Below are 20,578 nucleotides of genomic sequence, written 5' to 3'. Positions count from 1 at the left end.
GTAAAAAGGATACATCTAAAAAGTAAAATCAGAAAAATATTGAACTACAATGTACAAGGAAAATTTAAAACAGAGTCCCTAAGTTATTATAATCAAATGGCAAAAGCTCCAACACATCAAATGAATGATTGACAGTCTAAATATTTGTTGGGCTCACAAAAAAGAATATGGGAAATATGAATCAAGTCCATAATATCTCTTAGCTCAAAGATCATGCATAATTATATTAAGAACAGCCCTAATATATAAATACTCTGTATTGTAGAATCGGTGTTGGCAGAGAGATGATAGAGATGTCAGGGCTGTTATGCCAGATGCTTTGTATCAGATAGATGTAAGTGTATAATAATACCAGTATGTTCATTTAGTTTAAGGCTATTACATTAAAAAACACACATGAAATGTCAACTATGGGTGGGTGTCGTCAAAGTCACTTGAGTTTGTACTTACTACTTAAAAAAAGGCTAAAAAAATGTTTGTAAAGTATCTATAACTATGTATTATGCCCTGCCCCTAGTAAAACCAAATGTTATGAAACTTGTGCACATTTACTTATTACCACAAAACTCATATCAAGAACCTATTTGGGCAGTCACTATTACTGTTCTTAGTTATAAATGTCCCTTTATTACGTTATAAATGTCATAGGGGGCATCAGCTGTGTCTTAAAGACATACTCCCCATTCATGTTTTAATCATTTATTGATAGAAATTGTATGTGGTGTCATATATTTTTTTTGTATCATGTATGTACAGTGAAAATGCAACCTGGAATTTTAACATTGAATCTAGGGGAGGTAACTCAAATTTAAAATTTCCTTCTCTGGGTACCATGTTTGATTAAATGGAAAAGTCCTCAGCATACCTGCCAACTTTCACGATTTAGGCGTGTATTACACGATTTTGACCCTTTGTCACGATTGCACGATCGTGTTCCTGAAAAACTCTCTAAAACACGATTTGGTGAAAATCTACACGAAAAATATTGTTGTTCCCGATTTTGAACTGTGTCCAATGGAGGAAAATCGTGTTCAGCCAATCAAATTGTGTGTTTCTCATGATCAAATTAATCAGCCAATCAAAAATGTTTTCTCTCAAGATTATTTTAACATGCTAGATATTGAACTTGTGTTGTGTTCCTCTGTTTGTTGGTCAGAATTGTAAAAACGTGAACATGGCAAATGTTTTTTCAACTGCAAGGAGGTTCTTACACAGAATAAGAATAGTAGCATGGCTGATTGACAAACTTAAATGATGCAGTACTACCATGAAGATAATAAATATTAGTTTATTCACTAATTTATTGACATTACATGTACACTTGCTGTAACATAATTTTATTTATGTATTCAATCATTTAAAGTATGATGTACTATTCATTATTCACTATTCACACACACACACATAAACATGAGGAATCCCTTAAATGAGAAACTACCCTTAGTCAAAGGGTCACTCTTGTGTAGATTTATTAAATTAAAAATGGGAAATTGTGTAGATTTATTAAATTAAAAATGGGAAATTCTGACATTATATTTGGAACAGCTTTTCTAAATGAAGAGTCCTATTATTTTGAATAATAAAGAAGATATGAGGCCAAGAACATATCAAAATTCTTGGACATGTGTTGACCATATAATACCAGATAGATCATAAGATGTATAGTTCTTTGGGAAAAGTTTCTTCAAATGATAAGAATGTGTGCTCATTTGTACTTAAAAAGTGGTTTTAATGTCCTAACATTGAGGGGGGATTCCTAGGTGTTGTTCCAAACCTGATAAAGGTCCTTCTTTGTGTATAATTTTAAATTGGAAAAGTCAACAACTATTTAGTATCCTTACACATGATAATAATTCCTAGTCTTACAGCTACATGTTCATATTTTCTGCTGATATAATAACTAGAATCATGCAAAAAAAACTTAAGAAAAAGGCATGTAAGCTCTTCTTACAAATAAGACACTTTTTCTAGACTACAAAACAGCACGCGCAAAATAGTCGTCGCAAAGAATTGTAACCTTTGAAATTGTTGTCGCGCGCTAAAACCCCCATGGGCATTTTCAAAAGTTGGCAGGTATGCCTCAGATTAAATAAAAAAACACAAAAACTGCAAAGACCTACATGGACTCATAAGTTATAAGAAAATTTCACTAGATCTACAAATGGAAGATAGATACTATGTGATTATATTGGATTCAAAGTACATGTACACCTATCTTTACTATAAAAGTGTATGGTTTTGTCCATGTTGGTTTCAGTCAATAAGACAAAACCAATATATTATGTAGTTACTAGTTGAGCCTCGGGGGATTTCATTTTGAACCTTAAAAATCAGAACTCTGACCTATATATATTTGAAATCTGGTAACACATACTATGGTCAAGTAAAAGGATAAATATTTATTGGACCCAATGACCTAGACATGATAAAGACATAATGAATCACTGGCAAAAAGTTTTAAATTGGAAGAATGGATAGACACAATGTAATGGCTTTTTTTAGAGAAAATCAGATATAAGAGTAACCAAGGCTGGCGAACAACAGGAAAAATTCCAATGTCGATGGGACATGAAAAACATGCTTGAAATTAAAAAAAACCCATCTGAAGCATTTTCTAAACAAGAATGTGTCCACAGTACACGGATGCCCCACTCACAGTATCATTTTCTATGTTTAGTGGACCGTGAAATTGGAATAAATTCTCTAATTTGGCATTAAAATTATGAATGATCTTATCAAAGGGAACATGTATACTAAGTTTCAAGTTGATTGGACTTCTACTTTATCAAAAACTACCTTGACCAAAAACTTTCACCTGAAATTTGCACTATCATTTTCTCTGTTCAGTGAACTGTAAAATTGGGGTCAAAACTCTAATTTGGCATTTAAATTAGAAAGATCATATCATAGGGCACATGTATACTAAGTTTCAAGTTGATTGGACTTCAACTTCATCAAAAACTACCTTGACCAAAAACTTTAACCTGAAGCGGGACAGACGGACGGACGAACAGACGAACGGACGCACAGACCAGAAAACATAATGCCCCTCTACTATCGTAGGTGGGGCATAAAAATGAGAATGCTTATAAAGGCATCTTTTAACATTGCTAGGTCAAAAATATCTTTTAATATCTTCTTTCTGGATCATTGGATACACCTGTTATAATTTTTTTAACAATGTGACTTAATATGTTTAATCTTATTACTTTTTCAGCTGACTCCACCATTGAGTATGAAAACTAATCCAATGAACTGTGTGACCACAAAGTTTATAAGAACATCAACAAATAAATTCAGATGCCCAATATTCTGTCTTGCTGTAAGTTTATAAATATTTATTGATATATCCCTTCGCCTATATTACGACAATCAGTAGCTTCTTGTTCTCATAAAACAGCTTTCAGACATTGTATTTTTACATGTATAGATATAAAAATATTAGCTGCTGTTATGCTAGTAGGTTTTGTCCATTTTCTAAAAATAATCATACTGCAGCTTGTGACTGTTATTATATCACATATATCAGTGTGTAGTAAACCAAATTTGTGTAGAAATCTTCCTTCTTGACAACTTTTGTCATCACATGTATATATGTTTGTTTGAGGAAGATTTCTGCCTCTTTGATGTGTAGCCGAAATCTCTTATTCTGTTATACATGTCATACAGTAACATTTTGTCATATGAAATTTTTCAAATATGTAGGTAGTTCATGAAAATTGAAATGGATGCCTTGGAACCCAAGTGGAAGAAATTAATTTTGTCCTTATAGAATCTAGAATGCTAAAAAATGAAAAATAAAGAGAGTTAAATATAATACAATAATGAACTAAATATTTCAATTTCAGTGGACACCTGAAGGTAGAAGACTTGTAACTGGGGCATCCAGTGGGGAATTCACCTTATGGAATGGTTTAACTTTCAACTTTGAAACTATTTTGCAAGTAAGTCTTGTCATTTGTTTTAGTTGTTGTTAAATCAAAAGTATTTATTGAATTCTTTGTCCTTAATTTTGGACTTTTATATAGAAGTACCAAGTTAACAGTTACATAAAGAATTTGATATAATAAATAGATTATTTTTATGCGCCAGCTGCAGCTAAGGTGGCATATAGTGTTACCCTTGTCTGCCTGTAAGTGTAAAATTAGATTCTGTTCTCTAACTTTAAACTTTAGTTTGTCTAAACCAAATGTAGTGAACATTATACACAATGCCTATTTAATAAGGCTATTCCATTAAAATGAATGTGGGAGGGTAGGAAGGACTTTCAAAATATCCCTACCATCATTTTTATGCCCCATTTATGAGCATGTTTTCTGGTCTGTCCATCTGTCCTGGTTTTTGGTTAAGATAGTTTTTGATGGAAGTTAAAGTTCAATCAACTTGATACTTAGCACACATGTGCCCTTTGAAATGATCTTTCTTATTTTAATGCCAAATTAAGTGTTTACCCCCAATTTCATGGTCCATTAAACATAGAAAATGATACTGCAGATGGGGCATCCATTTACCATGCACACATTCTTGTTTAGATAATTTTGCATAATGCATGGTAATAGATGCAGACTGCAAAAAGACCTGTTACCCCGTTCAATAATTAATTTCCCTTCCTACCCTCCACCATACATTTTAGTGAAATAGCCCTAACTTAAAACACAGATCAAGTTTAAATTTGAGTTATGTCCCTTTATAACATTATATTCAAGTGGGGCACAGGGAAACATTCTCTGTTTATTTGAGTTTATCCTATTAAAGCTACTGAATGTAAATTCATTGGGGACATTTTATGAAGGACCTTTGATCATCAGTAAAGCCAAATAAATTGGAACAAAGGACATGTTCACTAGATATTTTGTAATATTTATACTAAATAGCTTCTGTTAAAACATTCAAATTGTAATGGACAGTACTGTGGATTCATTTACTTTATTGGATATCAATTTTAGTGCTTTGCTAAAAACTTGCATATTTGATTTCATGGTTTAGCCAATCTCTGTATACAAAACCTAAAATATGTTATTCATTGAACATTTGAAATCATGGTTTAACTATACCTACTATACCCATAAAAAATTTGTATCCAACAGTAAAAATGAATCCACAGTAAATAAATTCTTTTTTTCAGGCCCATGATACATCAGTACGAGCGATGGTATGGAGTAACAACGACTCGTGGATGATAACTGGAGATCATTCAGGATTTATCAAGTATTGGCAGTCCAATATGAACAATGTAAAGATGTTTCAAGGACATAAGGAGCCCGTTCGTGGGATCAGGTGGGATTCTGGACGTAAAGTAACCATGGCAACCATCCTCTTGATTAGGATTGAAGCCATTATTGTTTCTACGTTATATTATTACAGAATGTCCGCAGACATGTTGATATACTGTACTCTTTCATATGGGTTTCAAATAAATTCTTTTAATTTATGTAAAATTCCGCCAAAAATACAAGAAATATTCTATGGGGAGACAGTCACATAGAATTTTTCAAATCTTTGGCAAGTTTGGAAATCTAATCATAGAAATCTGTTTCTATTTGATTGAACTTTTCCAGTGTTAAATCTGGATACAAGTGTCACAATTGGAAGAAATCCCATATGCAAGAGTTCAGTTGTTCATTTTAAGTATGAAAATGTGAACATTGACAAATGGTTGATGGTTTGTCAGATCAGAAATGCACAAATAAAGGCGCAAGCCCTTTATTAGGAAGTACGATGATAATAAAGGCAGAAGCCCAAGTATTTATAGACAATCATGTGTGTAGGGACTAAATAAAGGCATTGCCCACATTTTATCAGTTTTTTGCATGTTTGTACATGTAATAATAAAATAAAGGCGTAATGCCCAGTTTGCCCAAAAAAATAAAGGCATATTGCCCAGGGAAAATAAAGGCTTTAAGCCCATCTGCCCTATTTATTTAGATTATATAATGTAGAATTGTATAAGAATAAAGGCATATAGCCACTGAATTATCATTTAAGTATATTTTGTTAAATTTGAAATGTATTTACAAATTTCTGTTAAATTGTTAATCTGTACATGATTTGGCTTATTTAATAAAAAATTTGAAAATCACAAACTTTTTTTTTTATTCTTCAAAATCCAGATAAATCCCATGCCTTACTTGTACATCAAAATTATAGAGGGTTAAAAAATATTGCAAAAACGCCTTTCTGTCTTAAATAAGAACTGATCTGACTGACACGAAAGAGATCCTTTGTTTTAGGATTAGGTGAAGAAGAGATTTGGTGCAGCTCTCATTTACATGTGTTTATTATGCAGGTGTTTTATATTCCAAAAATTACAAATATAAAAATTTTCAGAAAGAGACGAGGCCAGGGAGCAGAAAATAACATGAATAATAAAAACAGACAAACCTTCAAACACATGCATTCACTTTACACACCACATGCACCAGCGATTTTTTTCTCTATTTGTCCACATATTTTGATGAATTAACATATTTCCTTGTGACAACATATTCTTGATAAATATTTTACATATCTCATGTATAAGATTGCCCTTGTGACAATGATGGTTGTGTACAAATTTAAAAAAAAAAGCACTTTTCACATTTCAAAACAAAAATCTTAAAAACTACAAATTAAAGCAGTTGAAAGACTTGCATTCAAATGCATTCCTAAATGAGTATGTAACTGCATAGGCTTAAGTTATAAAGTGTGCTACATTGTATGTGAAATGACAACATTGTCCTAACAAGTGTGACATTAGGGTTTTGATACAGGGCCGATTCACAACATATACAGTATAAAAATAGATTTTCTTGAGAAACTTCATAATTTGGATCTGAAAGTTTTTGTAATTTATGATATATATTGCAAGACACAGCTTATAAGGAATATATAACATTTAGATGCAAGCACCCGTTCAATACCAAAAATCTAATCTTTTAACAAAAATAGTTTTTAAATGATGAACTGATAAACTTGTGATTACATTTAGTAAAGTAAGTCTGAACAGGTTTCTTTGTCTGACTACACAGCAATCATTTATCAGTTTACTGTACTGCCTTCAACAAAGTAACCAAGTTATAATGTTTCTAAATAAGAGACTGTTTCAATATAATGTGGGTAACTAGACACAGTTTTGTACTTGCATCATACAGTTTCTTTCATTGGTCTTTTAATTCTTGCTTTGCAGAATTTTATAGTTTTGCACAAATGAAATTTATTAGTTGAACAGGAATGATATTATTTGTTAATAAGGGATAACATATAAATGTACTCGAAACTGACAGTGCTATGATCAACTAATGGCTGCTTTTATTGCTGTTCTTCATCTTGTTTTCATTTTGTGGAGGATTATTGTATTTTTAAATGCATCTAAGTTGTCAATATATTATGTGGTTACAGTTGTGAACCTGAACTTGCAAGGTTTCTATCTGATTGTGTCAATCACGGAATAAGAAATTAAAATCAGTAAAGTGACAGTTTTAGTCTTTTTGACTATGAATTTTAAAGTTTTAATATCTATTGAGTAATTTTATTTGACTACCAAATGAAGAACAGCAATCAAAGCACTATGCTTTTGAAATGTGTCACTTGGGATTTTTGCTTTCTAGTCATCAAACTGCTTTGGATGGTACACCATTTTGAGATTTGCATCTTGGGTATCATGCATTGTAAAAGGAATTTTGTTTAAGAAATGGTTAGGAAACAAGCTTTCAAAAATTACAATGTGCATTCAACATGTGATTTGAAATTTGTTTAGTCTGCTCTTGTTAATATTTATCTACGTTCAAAGAAAAACGTCAATCGGGTGGAGTCGTCTTATTACAAAGAATCTCAAGCTATTGCTGCAATATTTTGTATACTGAGATTCTTGATTTAATATTTTACTGAGTTGGTTAAAAGTATATTGGATTTTTATTTTGTGAAGCTCTTAAATTTTCTGACAACCTTCATGCTTAAATTTACAAAATAGTGATGAATCCACAAAGATGACAAAGTTTAAAAAAATGGAATGCTGTGTAAAACATATAAAACTTTCTGTGCATACTTTAAAAAGACCAGAAAAAAACAGAAGTTGTGAAAACAGAATTTAAAAGAATTAAAACAGGGGTGAAATCCAGCATTCAAAATGCATCAATCTTTTACAAATATGCATGTTACATGTGTTATAACCAGTTTAGGGAAATCACTTTCAATAACATTCTCTATACATAGAATCACTGTATTTCTACTGGTTACACAAAATATATATCAGCTGGGAATAAAGAAAAAAAAGACAGCATAGAAGAAAAGCTTATCTAAAGATTTTCATAATACCTTTCTGATGTTCACGTGTCATTGAATTTCTTGTAACAATTGCAGTATTTTTGTAAGGATATGTGTTGTTTTCCTGTTGTCTATCTATTTCGGATATTGCTCTCTTGAATGAGAACTCAGTTTAATTAATGGTTAGCAGTTGCCATAAGATAACTCCATTTATTTCTTTGGTAATTGAAGATGAATTTGTCATTTAGTTTCTACCATGGATGATTCTTAAAAACAATAATATAACCATGCACATTGTTTTTTCCTCTTCCCCTACAGTTTTTCTCCATCTGACAATAAATTTACGACTTGTTCTGATGATGGTACTGTTCGAATCTGGGATTTCCAGAAATGCCAAGAAGAGAAGATTTTGAGAGGTATGTATTTCTTTTCGAAACTCTTGTCCCTGTTAAAATAGAATAAGGGTTCATAGTAAGCTTTGATCCATAGAATAATAATGCCCCTGGGGCTTTCATTTTTACCCTTGTAATTTTCACAACCAAATGATATAAATCTCGTACACAACGCTTATTACCACCAAACAGATTTTGAATTTGGGTGATGTCCCTTTCACTGGTCTTGAGTTCTGTCCTTTTGTAAAATGAAATGTTTCATTAAATCGAGGAAAAGGATATTCTGATGCCAGCATCGAAATTAACTGTTTAAGTAAGTTGTCTAAAAGGTTCAATATATACCCTGCCAAAAGTAGGATCTAGGGACTAGATGATTTTCTTGTGCATCTGTCCTTTATAAATCACTTTAAAGACCGGCAAAAATCATCATTGGGGTATCTAGTTTAAGGAATGTGTCCGGTGACCAAGCCGACCAACCAAGGTGGCCACCATGGCTAAAAATAGAACCTAGGGGTAAAATGTAGATTTTGGCTTATATCTCTGAAACTAAAGTATTTAGAGCTAATCTCCCTGATATGGTAAAATGTTTATCAGGTCAAAATCTATCTGCCCTGAAATTTTCAGACCAATCGGACAACCTGTTGTTGAGTTGCTGTCCCTGAATCTGTAATTCTAAGGAAATTTTGCTGTTTTTGGTTATTAACTTGAATATTATTATAGATAGAGATAAACTGTAAACAGCAATAGTGTTTAGCTAAGAAAAATCTACAAATAAGTCAATGTGATTAATATGGTCAGTTGACCCCTTCAGGTGAAATTGCCCTTTATAGTCAACTAACAATTATTCATAAACTTTTATAAACTTGTACAAAATTCTTCTCTGAAACTACTATGAAAAATTTAACTAAACACAATTATCATTAGGGTATTTAGTTAAATGTGTCCACTGACTCTGCCTGTGAACCAAAATGGGCAACATGGCTAAAAATAGTATATAGGGTAAAATGCAGTTTTTGGCGTGTATCTCTAAAACCAAAGCATTTAGAGCAAATGTTATGGGATAAAATTGTGTCAGGTCAAGATGTATCTGCCCTCAAATTTTTAGACTAATCAGGCAACTTGTTGGCTTGTTGCCCCCTGAATTGGAAATTAAAAAAAAAATTGCACCTTTTGGTTATCTTGAATATTATTATTGATAGACATAAACTGTAAACAGCAATAATGTACAGCAAAGTAAGAACTACAAATAAGTCAACATGATCAAAATGGTCAATTTACCCCTTAAGGAGTTATTGCCCTTTATAGTCAATTTTTAACAATTTTCAAAGATTTCGTAAGTTTTTGTAAATTTTTACATAATATTTTCTACTGTCACTTTTTGGCCAAGTTTATTATATATAGAGATAATTGTAAGCAGCAAGAATGTTCAGTAACGTTAGATCTACAAACACATCACCAACACCAAAAGACAGTTTTTTCATGCATCCATCTTTGTCCTCTGTTTGATATGCCTCTAGTTATTTGACCCACCATGCATACATTTTAAATTGGATTTTTCATTTAAATATTCAAGCAATCTTTCTTAAATACCACCATCCATCAAATTTAAATAAAAGTGCCCTCTGTGAACTGTGAAGTCACTACCAGTATTAGGTTAGGTCCTTTAAGAGCAGACTAGTTTGACAGATAACCAATCTATGTGTCTCAGTGCCTCTAAAGGACTAGGTTCCCTCGAAAGGAGGGTAGTATATCTGACCTTATAATGTCAAAATGACTTCATGGTTCAGCAAGCTAACCAAAAATGCTACCTTTACCCACACACTCAATGCAATGGCTGTAAATGGTTAAAGGGTCTGAATCTTAAGGGTTCGCATCTCAGTTTCAAAATAATTAACTTTTCAAAACAGTAGTTTATATTGATAGGGGATTAATAAAGGAATCAAATCAAAAGAGCAAAAAAAATATATATATAGGTCAATCTGCTTGTTTTTCGAGATTATAGCCATTGAAATTTTGGCGGGGAAATATTCTCTCTTGACTTTTCATAGCTTCATCATTGACAAGTTTTAAGTTCTCGAAAACTATTAAAAATTAAATTTTTTTATAAGACTTTCACAGATGGCTTATCATTATAGGTGTAAAAGATTTATAAAAAGAAAAATGAGAGTCAATGGGCATTTTTTTAAGGCCTTGAAATGGATAAAACCAGAGGATTCCAAAAATCTGACAAAAATCCTAAACATGACAAGCGAACTTCCTTAATAACAACGCCTCATTTTTAACAAGTGAGTAGTTATTTCCAGACCCCACCCAGTTTTTTCACTTCTTGCAACCTAATTATATTGCCCCCAGTGGGAATATGTTTCGAAATATTCGCCACTGGATGTCAAAAAGCAACCACCCAGTTTTCTCACTTCTTGCAACCTAATTATATAGATCCCAGTGTGAATATGTTTGAAATATTTGCCACTGGATGTTGATAAGCAAAGGATCAATCAAATTAGTTGCTAGAATGTCTCTAAAGGATTGTTTAGGATCATGATGCTCTCAGCCTCTGACTTTAATAGTCAAACTGCAATCTGAAGCTCTTCTTGAAAGGGACTTAATAGTATTTTTATGCCCCATTAATGGGCATTATGTTTAATGGTCTGTGCGTCCATCAGTCCATCTGTTCGTCCATCTGTCCTGCTTCAGGTTAAAGTTTTTGGTCAAGGTAGTTTTTGATGAGGAAGTCCAATCAACTTGAAACCTAGTATACATGTTCCCTTTCTAATTTAAGTGCCAAATTAGAGATTTTCCTCCATTTTCACACGGTCCACTGAACATAAAAAATTATAATGCAGATGGAGTATCTGTACTGGGAACACATTGTTGTTTTGTTTTCTAAAGGAATCCTCCTACCCTTCTCTCTCCATAACCCCCACTGATTTCAACTGTTCAATATTGAATACAGATATGTGTATAGTGTGATCTGAATATGAACCAAACTGTTTTTGTGAATTAACCAGGACATGGTGCCGATGTGAAATGTGTTGGCTGGCATCCACATAAAAGTCTGATAGCCTCAGGAAGTAAAGATAACCAGCAGCCATTGAAACTATGGGATGCTAAAACTGGATCCTGTCTAGCTACATTGTAAGTAAACATTAAAGGATGTGCCACTGCTAGGGTAATAAGTAGATTTAAAGTTTCAACAAATTAAGCCTGAAATAGAGACATGCTGTAGCCACATATTAAAGTTATAAGAGACTTTAGGGTTAAAAATGAACATCAGTTAAAAGAAAATCTGAAATTAGTCAGTGCCTCACTACATTGTCAATATCGTGATTTTCATTGATAAAAAAATCGCCCCTTTATAATTGATGATTTTTTTGTTTGCATTCTCTTTCTTTATTTTGCCTCAGCCAAATGTAATGTAACTTATATGCAATGCTTTTTAGCATTAAATCACAGATCAAGTTTTATTTGGTTGGTGAGTATGAAAGACACCAACATAACAAAATATAAAATAATTCAAACCCATGAACTGATTTGTGGGTACCAGATTTATTGAATGATGTTTTCTATACGTCCCATTTAGTACAAAAATGTCTACATCAGGGAGATCGATGTGGAAACCAGACTTCAGGCTTTGAAATCATAAAAATTTGGGGTCAGTTTTTTGAACTCATACTCTAAATTCAACAAATCAAAATGTTGGATTTCATGTTTCAAGCATGATTTTTGTGCTTCAAGCACTGAGCAAAGTTTTATGACTTCAACCCTGAGATTGTTCTTATTATTTTTTAGGCATGCTCATAAAATGACAGTAATGCAGCTCCAGTGGAATAAGAATGGTAACTGGTTACTGACAGCATCACGTGATCATCTCATTAAACTGTTTGACATACGTAACATGAAGGAGGAAGTCCAGACATTTAAAGGACATAAAAAAGAGGCTACAGGTACGGTAAATGTAAAAAAAATAAAAACCAAGGAACTTGAGAATATGTAAAAAAAAACATTTGTTGATTTCAATGACACCTATAAGCAGTCGGAAAACAGGTTGAAATAGAACAAAAGAATCGAAGCTCTCTATTAGAGAAGGCGATAAATGTTAACTGTATTGTTTACTATAGTAACACATTTTTTAAAAGTTAATAGAAACAAACAAAACTGCAATTTTCTTCTCAATTACGAGGTGTTTTATTTCAAAAAAACAATTTGCATAAGTTTTCAATTAATCTAGTACATAGTTAAGCAGAACAATTAGATATCAAGTCGACGACATGGGTATCTATCAAGTTGGATGACAAAAATGCATAACCTCCGATTTTTTTGAAAAAATTACCACGGACGGAAATCATATCAATCTATTAGTTCAGTAATTTTCGTGTCTGCCCTTCCATTATGTGACTGAAGAAAAAAATCAAAAAATAGGTAACAATTGTATTGAAAAGAGAAAATCGAGTGCACCTTTTTATGTTAGGGCGTGTTTGAGTTGAATATTTTGTCTTGATATCGTTCAAAGTAAGAATATGTCATACATCGTCTCGCTTCAGATTCTATCATTTTTATATATTAAAGCTACAGATTGACTTTATAACACAAAAAAATAACAGAACTAAAAGATGAAATATATGGGTCAAGTGAAATACCTATCTAATGAGTCACAAAAACAGGGAAGGTGTGTTCGAATAGCTATTTTTTTACTGAAAGTACTTGACGACAGTCTTACAAGTTGGATGATGAAAATGCATATCTTCGAAAAAATCTTATTTTTTGTGTGTGATAACTAGGGTTTATAGTCTTCAACCACTAAAAAAATCTAGTCTGCCCTTCCACGAAATATTTAATTAGATTTTTTTTTAATGTTTATGATTAAGTTGAATCAATGCAGACAAGATCATTAACTGATGCTCATTAGGTAGTTGATACATTTGTCTTTTAAAATATAACTGACATATAAGGATCGTATTGGTGCAATGTGTATAAATTTATCGGTTTCCAAGAGCAAAATTGGTAGCGCGTCATCGCTACAATGGCTTCCATTTCTACGATTGTGAAAATGAACTGGCGTAATGGGGAGATAATTTTGACGAAGTAGGATCCTGACTGTATAAGCTATTACATTTTTTTCAGGTATCTTTCATCAATTTGATGGTTGCAATTTTAATAAGAACCAAATAATTTCCCCTTTTGTGTGTTTTAAAGGGGAGGCTTTTTTTTAAGAACCAAAACACTCATTAAGTTAGATTTTATTTTACTTTTATTCTAACTAAAAATCTTGGGAAAGTGCAACTACCCATATTTAATTTATTTCTGTGCCTCCCATCCCATCACACCTGATTAATTTGATAAACAGCAACAACCACTGAATTTTTACTCCATTTTGAAATTAAATATACCAGTTCTTATATGAAGGTACAGTGTAATATCGTAGTTTATTTTTGTATTATTTCAGCAATAGACTGGCACCCTATACATGAAGGATTATTTGCCTCGGGGGGTTCTGATGGAGCTGTCATGTTCTGGCATGTCGGGTAAGTCTTCAAAATTTGCCTATCTATAAAATATTTGGGAAAGAAAAAGATCAATCCCATTACTAACCTTACAGCACATGCAAACTAAACTAGAAATCAAATGCTATTATGAGAAATTTAATGTTTTATGCAGTAGAAGGGGGCTTTATGTTTTCTAGTCTGTGGGTCAATGAGTTATTTAGTCCATCTCGTATCATACCCGTAGCCAGAGGGGGTTCAGGGGGTTCGGACGAACCCCTCTTTGGAAACAAATAAGCACTGTTAAAGTCAATGTTCTGTTCGAATTGTGACTGTTAAAGTCGAGTTTGTGAGTCCAAACGAACCCCCCTTTGGAAATTCCTGGCTACGGGCCTGCGTATTGGGTTTATTAAAGTAGTTTACAATGAAATTTTGGTCACATCAGCTTGAAACATTGAACACCTGTTATTTTGATGTGTACTTTTTATGTCAAATAAGGGTTTTGGCTCATGTTGAAAGTGTGCATTGTGTCTTTTTGATGCATGTATTACTGTTAATTCAGAAATGATTATGTGTGCATTTATTATTGTGATTTTGTCATTTAAAACTTAAAGGGGATTTTTATTTTTACAATTTTGAGAAAAGTCATGCTTAATTTAGTTGAAATATTACAAAATGCGAGTTTTAATTATTGTGTTTACAACTCTGTCGCATAATTAGCAATAATAAAAACCTCACAATAATTTCTGAATTTAAAGTATTACTGACAACTTGTATATTCAGGGCAATTTAGAGGCTGAACTTAAGCAGTCTCAATCACAGGTACTTGAGGACAGGACCCTATAGGAGCCTTGTGATGCCCCCCTCCCCCTTTTTTTTTTTTTTTTTAATCGAGCAAAAATATCATTATTTTCGCTTATATTCAGCTCTCTGTATGCTATTTATCACTTCAAATGCAAGGAATACTATCAAATACCAGTTTCTAAAATTTGGGGTTTCTGATATATGTATATTACAAAATGCGAGTTTTAATTATTGTGTTTACAACTCTGTCGCATAATTAGCAATAATAAAAACCTCACAATAATTTCTGAATTTAAAGTATTACTGACAACTTGTATATTCAATATCAGAAACCCCAAATTTTAGAAACTGGTATTTGATAGTATTCCTTGCATTTGAAGTGATAAATAGCATACAGAGAGCTGAATATAAGCGAAAATAATGATATTTTTGCTCGATTAAAAAAAAAAAAAAAAAGGGGGAGGGGGGCATCACAAGGCTCCTATAGGGTCCTGTCCTCAAGTACCTGTGGTCTCAATGATAGATAACACACTTATTATTTTATTCATATGTATAAAAGTATGGATTATAATTTTGTTACAGAACCGACAGAGAATTAGGTGGAATGGAGATGGCTCACGAAGGCATGGTCTGGAGTTTGGCATGGCATCCACTTGGACATATATTGGCCTCTGGGTCTAATGATCATACAACGTAAGTCTGGAAGCATGTGAAATATGAACAGGCAGCTGGTTGGGTTAATGTTTTCTATTTATTTTTTTATCATATAGAAAAGAAGATATGGTATGATTGCCAATGAGACAACTGTCAACATGAGACCAAAATGCCACAGAGATTAACAACTATAGGTCACTGTACGGCCTTCAACAATGAGCAAAGCCTTTACTGCATAGTCAGCTATAAAAGGCCCAGAAATGACAAATATATAACAATTCAAACCAGAAAACTAACGGCCTAATTTATATTAAAAAACGAACAAAAAACAAATAAGTTACACATTAACAAACGACAACCACTGAATTACAGGCTCCTGACTTGGATCAGGCAAATAATTTTGGATTTTTTATTGTGCCTTCTTAGAAATTTTTATATTTCTCTTTTGTTATCGATTACGGTGTAAATAATATATGTTAGGTACAATGCATTGAGAAATTTTGTGTAATATTTTACCTTGATGGCAAACTTTCTTATCCTTGAAATTGAATATTTTACATTACAGATATCAGTGTACCTTTGAAATTAATTACTATTTTTTTTATCTTTCAGAAAATTTTGGACACGTAATCGTCCTGGAGATAGAATGAGAGACAAATATAACTTGAACACATTGGGTGGATCAGAACACGAGTTACCAGAGTTTGGTTAGTACATTAGAAAAATTTATTGTTCTTGAAAAATCTATTTTCGAATTAGGAATGTTCTGGACTTATTTGGGGGACATGGGAGGCGCTTTTTAGAACCCCTACCACCTATAAAATAAAAAAATCAGTTTATTAGAATTCCTATGAAATTATAATGAAAATGCAACTACCTGTATTTAATTGATTTGAGTGTATATAATCCATCCCCCTGATATTTTTTGAACAGCTCTTACAGAGTTCATTTACAATTAAGATTACCAGTACTTTTGCTGTATTTTGTAAAACCTATTGAATTTTCAGGCCTCTAACTTGTACACTTTCCAACTTCTTACTATATTTTGCCTTTTTAACTTTTTTATTTCAAGCTTCACTAATGAGTCTTTTATAGATTAAAAGCATATTTGGTATGCAAAATTGTATTAAAAAAGCCTGGTACTTATTTATGTGTGTTTGTTAGTCTTGTATGTTTTTATGCCCCCACTGTAGCAGAGGGGGCATTAAATTTTACGCTTGTCTGTATGACTCAAGTTGGTTTCCATTCTCTAACTTTAGTTTTCCTCAAATGTTATGATACAAATACACTGCTTATTACCACTAAATACAGATCAGGTTTGAACTTTGGTGGTGTCACTTTTATTTACTTATAACTCATTTATATGTTTTGTAGTTTTGTTTGACTTTCATTTTCTCTGCCCTTTTTCATTCTCAATTTAATTAGTTACAATATATTTATTTGTAGTAAAAGTTTGTTGTTATTTTGTAGATTTAGACAACACCACCCCAATAGTAACATCTGTGTCAACTATACCTGGCGTGAATGAGGGATCAACAGAAGATTTCAGCAACATGGAAGGTTAGTCTTGTTGTTGTATAAAACAGACTTTTAGGCTCCAGATGGGCAATGTCCAAGTAATCACATAATCACAAGTTTTTGCCAATGTAATCACAGTCATTAAATATTTTTTTTAAACAAGATAATCAAAGAATCAAAAATACAGTCCTTGATTATCAAATAATCATGTAATCATGAAATATTTTGTTTGGTAATCAAACAATCACTTTAAAAACAGCCAAGTATTGAATGGTATAATCAAATATCCAATGACGAGGTTCATCTGTATTAGATAAGATTAAACGTTGTGCAAGTCAGAAATTTAACTGTTGTTATCCACTCCTTTGATGTGTTTGAGCTTTTGATTATGCCATTTGATAAAGAACTTTCCGATTTGAATTTTCCTTGTCCCCAGGGGTCAAAACTACCTCTAGTCAGCTGGTCTGAGACCAGTAGAATTTGCATTTTACCAATAGATTTTGTCAGCTGGTGGTTTGGCAGTCCAGTAGAAATTTGTCGACAAAAATCACTGATTTCATAGCAATCCTGTTTTTCTTACAAAAGAAATACCTTTGAAATCAATTAAATGGTACTGCGGGTACAAAATATTACAATTGATCAAGTTAATTAAAATTTTAGGTGAACATTCTTCACAACAACAAAATGTGGAAATTTTTGGAAGGAGTTAAAACATACCTGTCAACCTGTGAGGATGAAAATGCAGGTCATGACCTGCATTGAAGAATCAAATCTCAGGTCATAACGCGTACAAACTTTTTCGAGCTGAATTTCAGTATTTATGGTACATTTTCTTATTATGTATATGGAAGATACCAAAACATCTATGCATGTTCACTTGGTTAAGTCATTTTATTTTTATTAATTATTATTCCATTGCACTTTTAATGATTTATATAAATTTATGTAAAACAGTCTTATGTTCCTTACTTTTTGTGATTATGGAATGGAATACTTGAATTGTTGTTCAAATGTAATTTTAAAATGTTTGAGACCAATGGCTATGGAATCCTTGATCCACTGTAGGAAATTAGAGTAAGATAAAATATAGTAATACAGTTAAAGGCAGTATAAATGTAAAAAATAATTTTCAACTTTTTTTTAAAAATTGTATAAAGGTATTAAAATAATAAAAAGTTATTTTTCAAAATGTATATGAATTCTATATTTTTATCATTTTATCTTTTTTACCCATAAAACGTAAATATAAGGAATAATTTTGAATGGTGACAAATAAGGGGAAGTAACTCTAACTCTATTTGAAATATGTTTGTAAACAAATAGTGCAATTTATTTACGACCTAAAACTAAGGTAATTGGTGTTAATTAACAGTGTGTTTGACACCAAAGCTGTCAAGTGAAGCCATGCACTTAATGGGTCACTTAATTTGACAGTTTACATAGCTAGATGAACTTCCTGTTCATGGAAGAATTACGAATTTGCCGGTATTTCAAAAGAATATTACTTATGAAATCAATCTCAAGGCTAAGAAATACGGGTGAAATCGGGTCATTTTCGGAATTCCCGGGTGATTTCAATGACCCGGCGGGTGTCCCGGGTGATCCCTCAGAATTGTGAAAATCTCGGGTCACACCCGCAGAAAACGGGTCAGTTGACAGGTATGGTTAAAACGACAGACAAAAAAAATTGGTAATATTCAAAAGAAAAAAATGACAAAAGGAAACATATATATAAAAAATCCTGGGAAAAAGAATGTGAATGGTAAGAATATATATTCAGTCGCAATGTATATTGTAAATGTTATTTTGTTTTTTATTTATAGATATGTCAGAACAAGACATATCAATACCAGGTTTAGACTGGGAAACAGATGCTCAATTCTTAAAGGACAGTCATAGAGAACATAATCAGAGACGAAAGATACCGTACTCCCGTCCCATAGACAGAGAGTTCGTTCATGCATGGAGAAGTAATAAACAACCACCAGCAATATCTGGTGAAAAAGTAGATGGTAAGGGCAATGAAAACATTAAGGGCTGTTCCATTAGAATGGACAGGGAAGTGTAAAAGCGAAGATTAATTATAGGGCATGGGTTGTTGGATATTAATGTCCATTTTATATATATCTAAGAGATCTCCAAGAAGTTGGTTGTAATGGGATTTTTGAAGTCCCTCCCCACTCCAAACATCCATTTTGCTAGAATATATAGCATGTATAACAAGATGATGATTTAGCACAACGAAAATAAAAATCCTGCCTACCTACCCTAACTGTTGAAATAAGGAAACCCTAAACATTTTTTTGTTTGGCTGTACTGTACATGTGGATTCATTATTATTCGTTGGATACCAATTTTAGTTTATTTCGTGGGTACAGGTGAACCACGAAATTAAATGTTCAACGAATATCAAAATTTCTATATGCTTGTAAGCAGACTTCGTTAAAACCACGAAATTAAAAATCCACGAACATGCGAGTTTTCCTCATTCCACGAAAAATTGGTACCCACGAAAATAAATGAATCCACAGTATTCTAAATTTTTGTCCATGCTCTACCTCTGTCTCCATCTGTTATACATTCCAGTCGAATTTCAAGTAAGCTTCTTGATCCTGGCAACCAAGCTTTATCAGTAAAATATAATGCAAGACACAAATTCAGATTAGTCACTTATCATACATAGATATAAGAAGATTTGGTATGATTGCCGGTGAGACAACTCTCCAAGTCACAATTTATAAAAGTAAACCATTCTAGTTAAAAGTATGACCTTCAGCACAGAGCCTTGGCTGACATTGAACATCAGCTATAAAGGGCCCCAAAAATTATTTATGTAAAACCATACAAGTATGTTATTCCCTCTGTTGAAATTGTAGGAAATTTTCTTCACATTTTTCTCAAATATTAGCATTTTTCTAATCAACAATGATATATAACTTGTAATCTGTTATCAAGTTGATTATTTGTAAGGTAACACTGTGTGCTTATTTACTCTTTGTCTCCTGTTTCCATTTAATTCAGTTATTGCAAATTTAGAAATTATTAAGAAGTTTTTATAAATGTATTTAATGCAACTCCTTGAAAAAGAGGGGCGAAAGATGCCAGAGAGACCTTCAAACTCATAAATTGAAAATACTGACTACACCATGGCTAAAAAAGAAAAAAAACAATCAAACAGTAGCACACAAAACAACATAGAAAAACAAAGACCAAGCAAAGTGAACCCCACTTAAAACTGGTAGTGATCTCAGTTACTCAGAGGGGTAAGCAGATCCTGCTTAATGCGTGACACCAGACTTGTTGCTGATGTAAACATGGTAAATACAACCATGTAATAAGTGTAATTCGATAGGTCACATTTTTGTGAAGGGAACAGAATTATAATTATGACATAAAGAACATCCTTGAGTATAGCAATAATAAGAACCTGAATTCTGATACCTTATATGGCTTTTCCCAAATTTCAATAGTGAAACTTGCATTTTTGTT

General features: G+C 32.4%; 1 protein-coding gene across 2 annotated transcripts in view; it reads left to right on the top strand.

Annotated features, from left to right (window-relative positions):
- LOC134692888 (pre-mRNA 3' end processing protein WDR33-like) overlaps positions 1-20,578 on the top strand; it is a 29,442-nt gene that overhangs the window by 3,010 nt on the left and 5,854 nt on the right. For both annotated transcript variants that reach the window (XM_063553507.1, XM_063553506.1), the window contains exons 3-14: positions 266-334; positions 3,218-3,322; positions 3,849-3,944; positions 5,126-5,277; positions 8,560-8,657; positions 11,642-11,768; positions 12,423-12,577; positions 14,077-14,155; positions 15,500-15,610; positions 16,184-16,278; positions 17,042-17,131; positions 18,913-19,101. In XM_063553507.1, the coding sequence (XP_063409577.1) occupies positions 266-334; positions 3,218-3,322; positions 3,849-3,944; positions 5,126-5,277; positions 8,560-8,657; positions 11,642-11,768; positions 12,423-12,577; positions 14,077-14,155; positions 15,500-15,610; positions 16,184-16,278; positions 17,042-17,131; positions 18,913-19,101 (1,366 nt within the window). The remainder of the gene's footprint in view (positions 1-265; positions 335-3,217; positions 3,323-3,848; positions 3,945-5,125; positions 5,278-8,559; positions 8,658-11,641; positions 11,769-12,422; positions 12,578-14,076; positions 14,156-15,499; positions 15,611-16,183; positions 16,279-17,041; positions 17,132-18,912; positions 19,102-20,578) is intronic.

The sequence above is a fragment of the Mytilus trossulus genome, chromosome 12, assembly GCF_036588685.1.
Source record: "Mytilus trossulus isolate FHL-02 chromosome 12, PNRI_Mtr1.1.1.hap1, whole genome shotgun sequence".
Classification (NCBI taxonomy): Eukaryota; Metazoa; Mollusca; class Bivalvia; order Mytilida; family Mytilidae; genus Mytilus; species Mytilus trossulus.
Note: the sequence above shows the minus strand (reverse complement) of the source record. Positions and strands in the feature narration are given on the sequence as shown.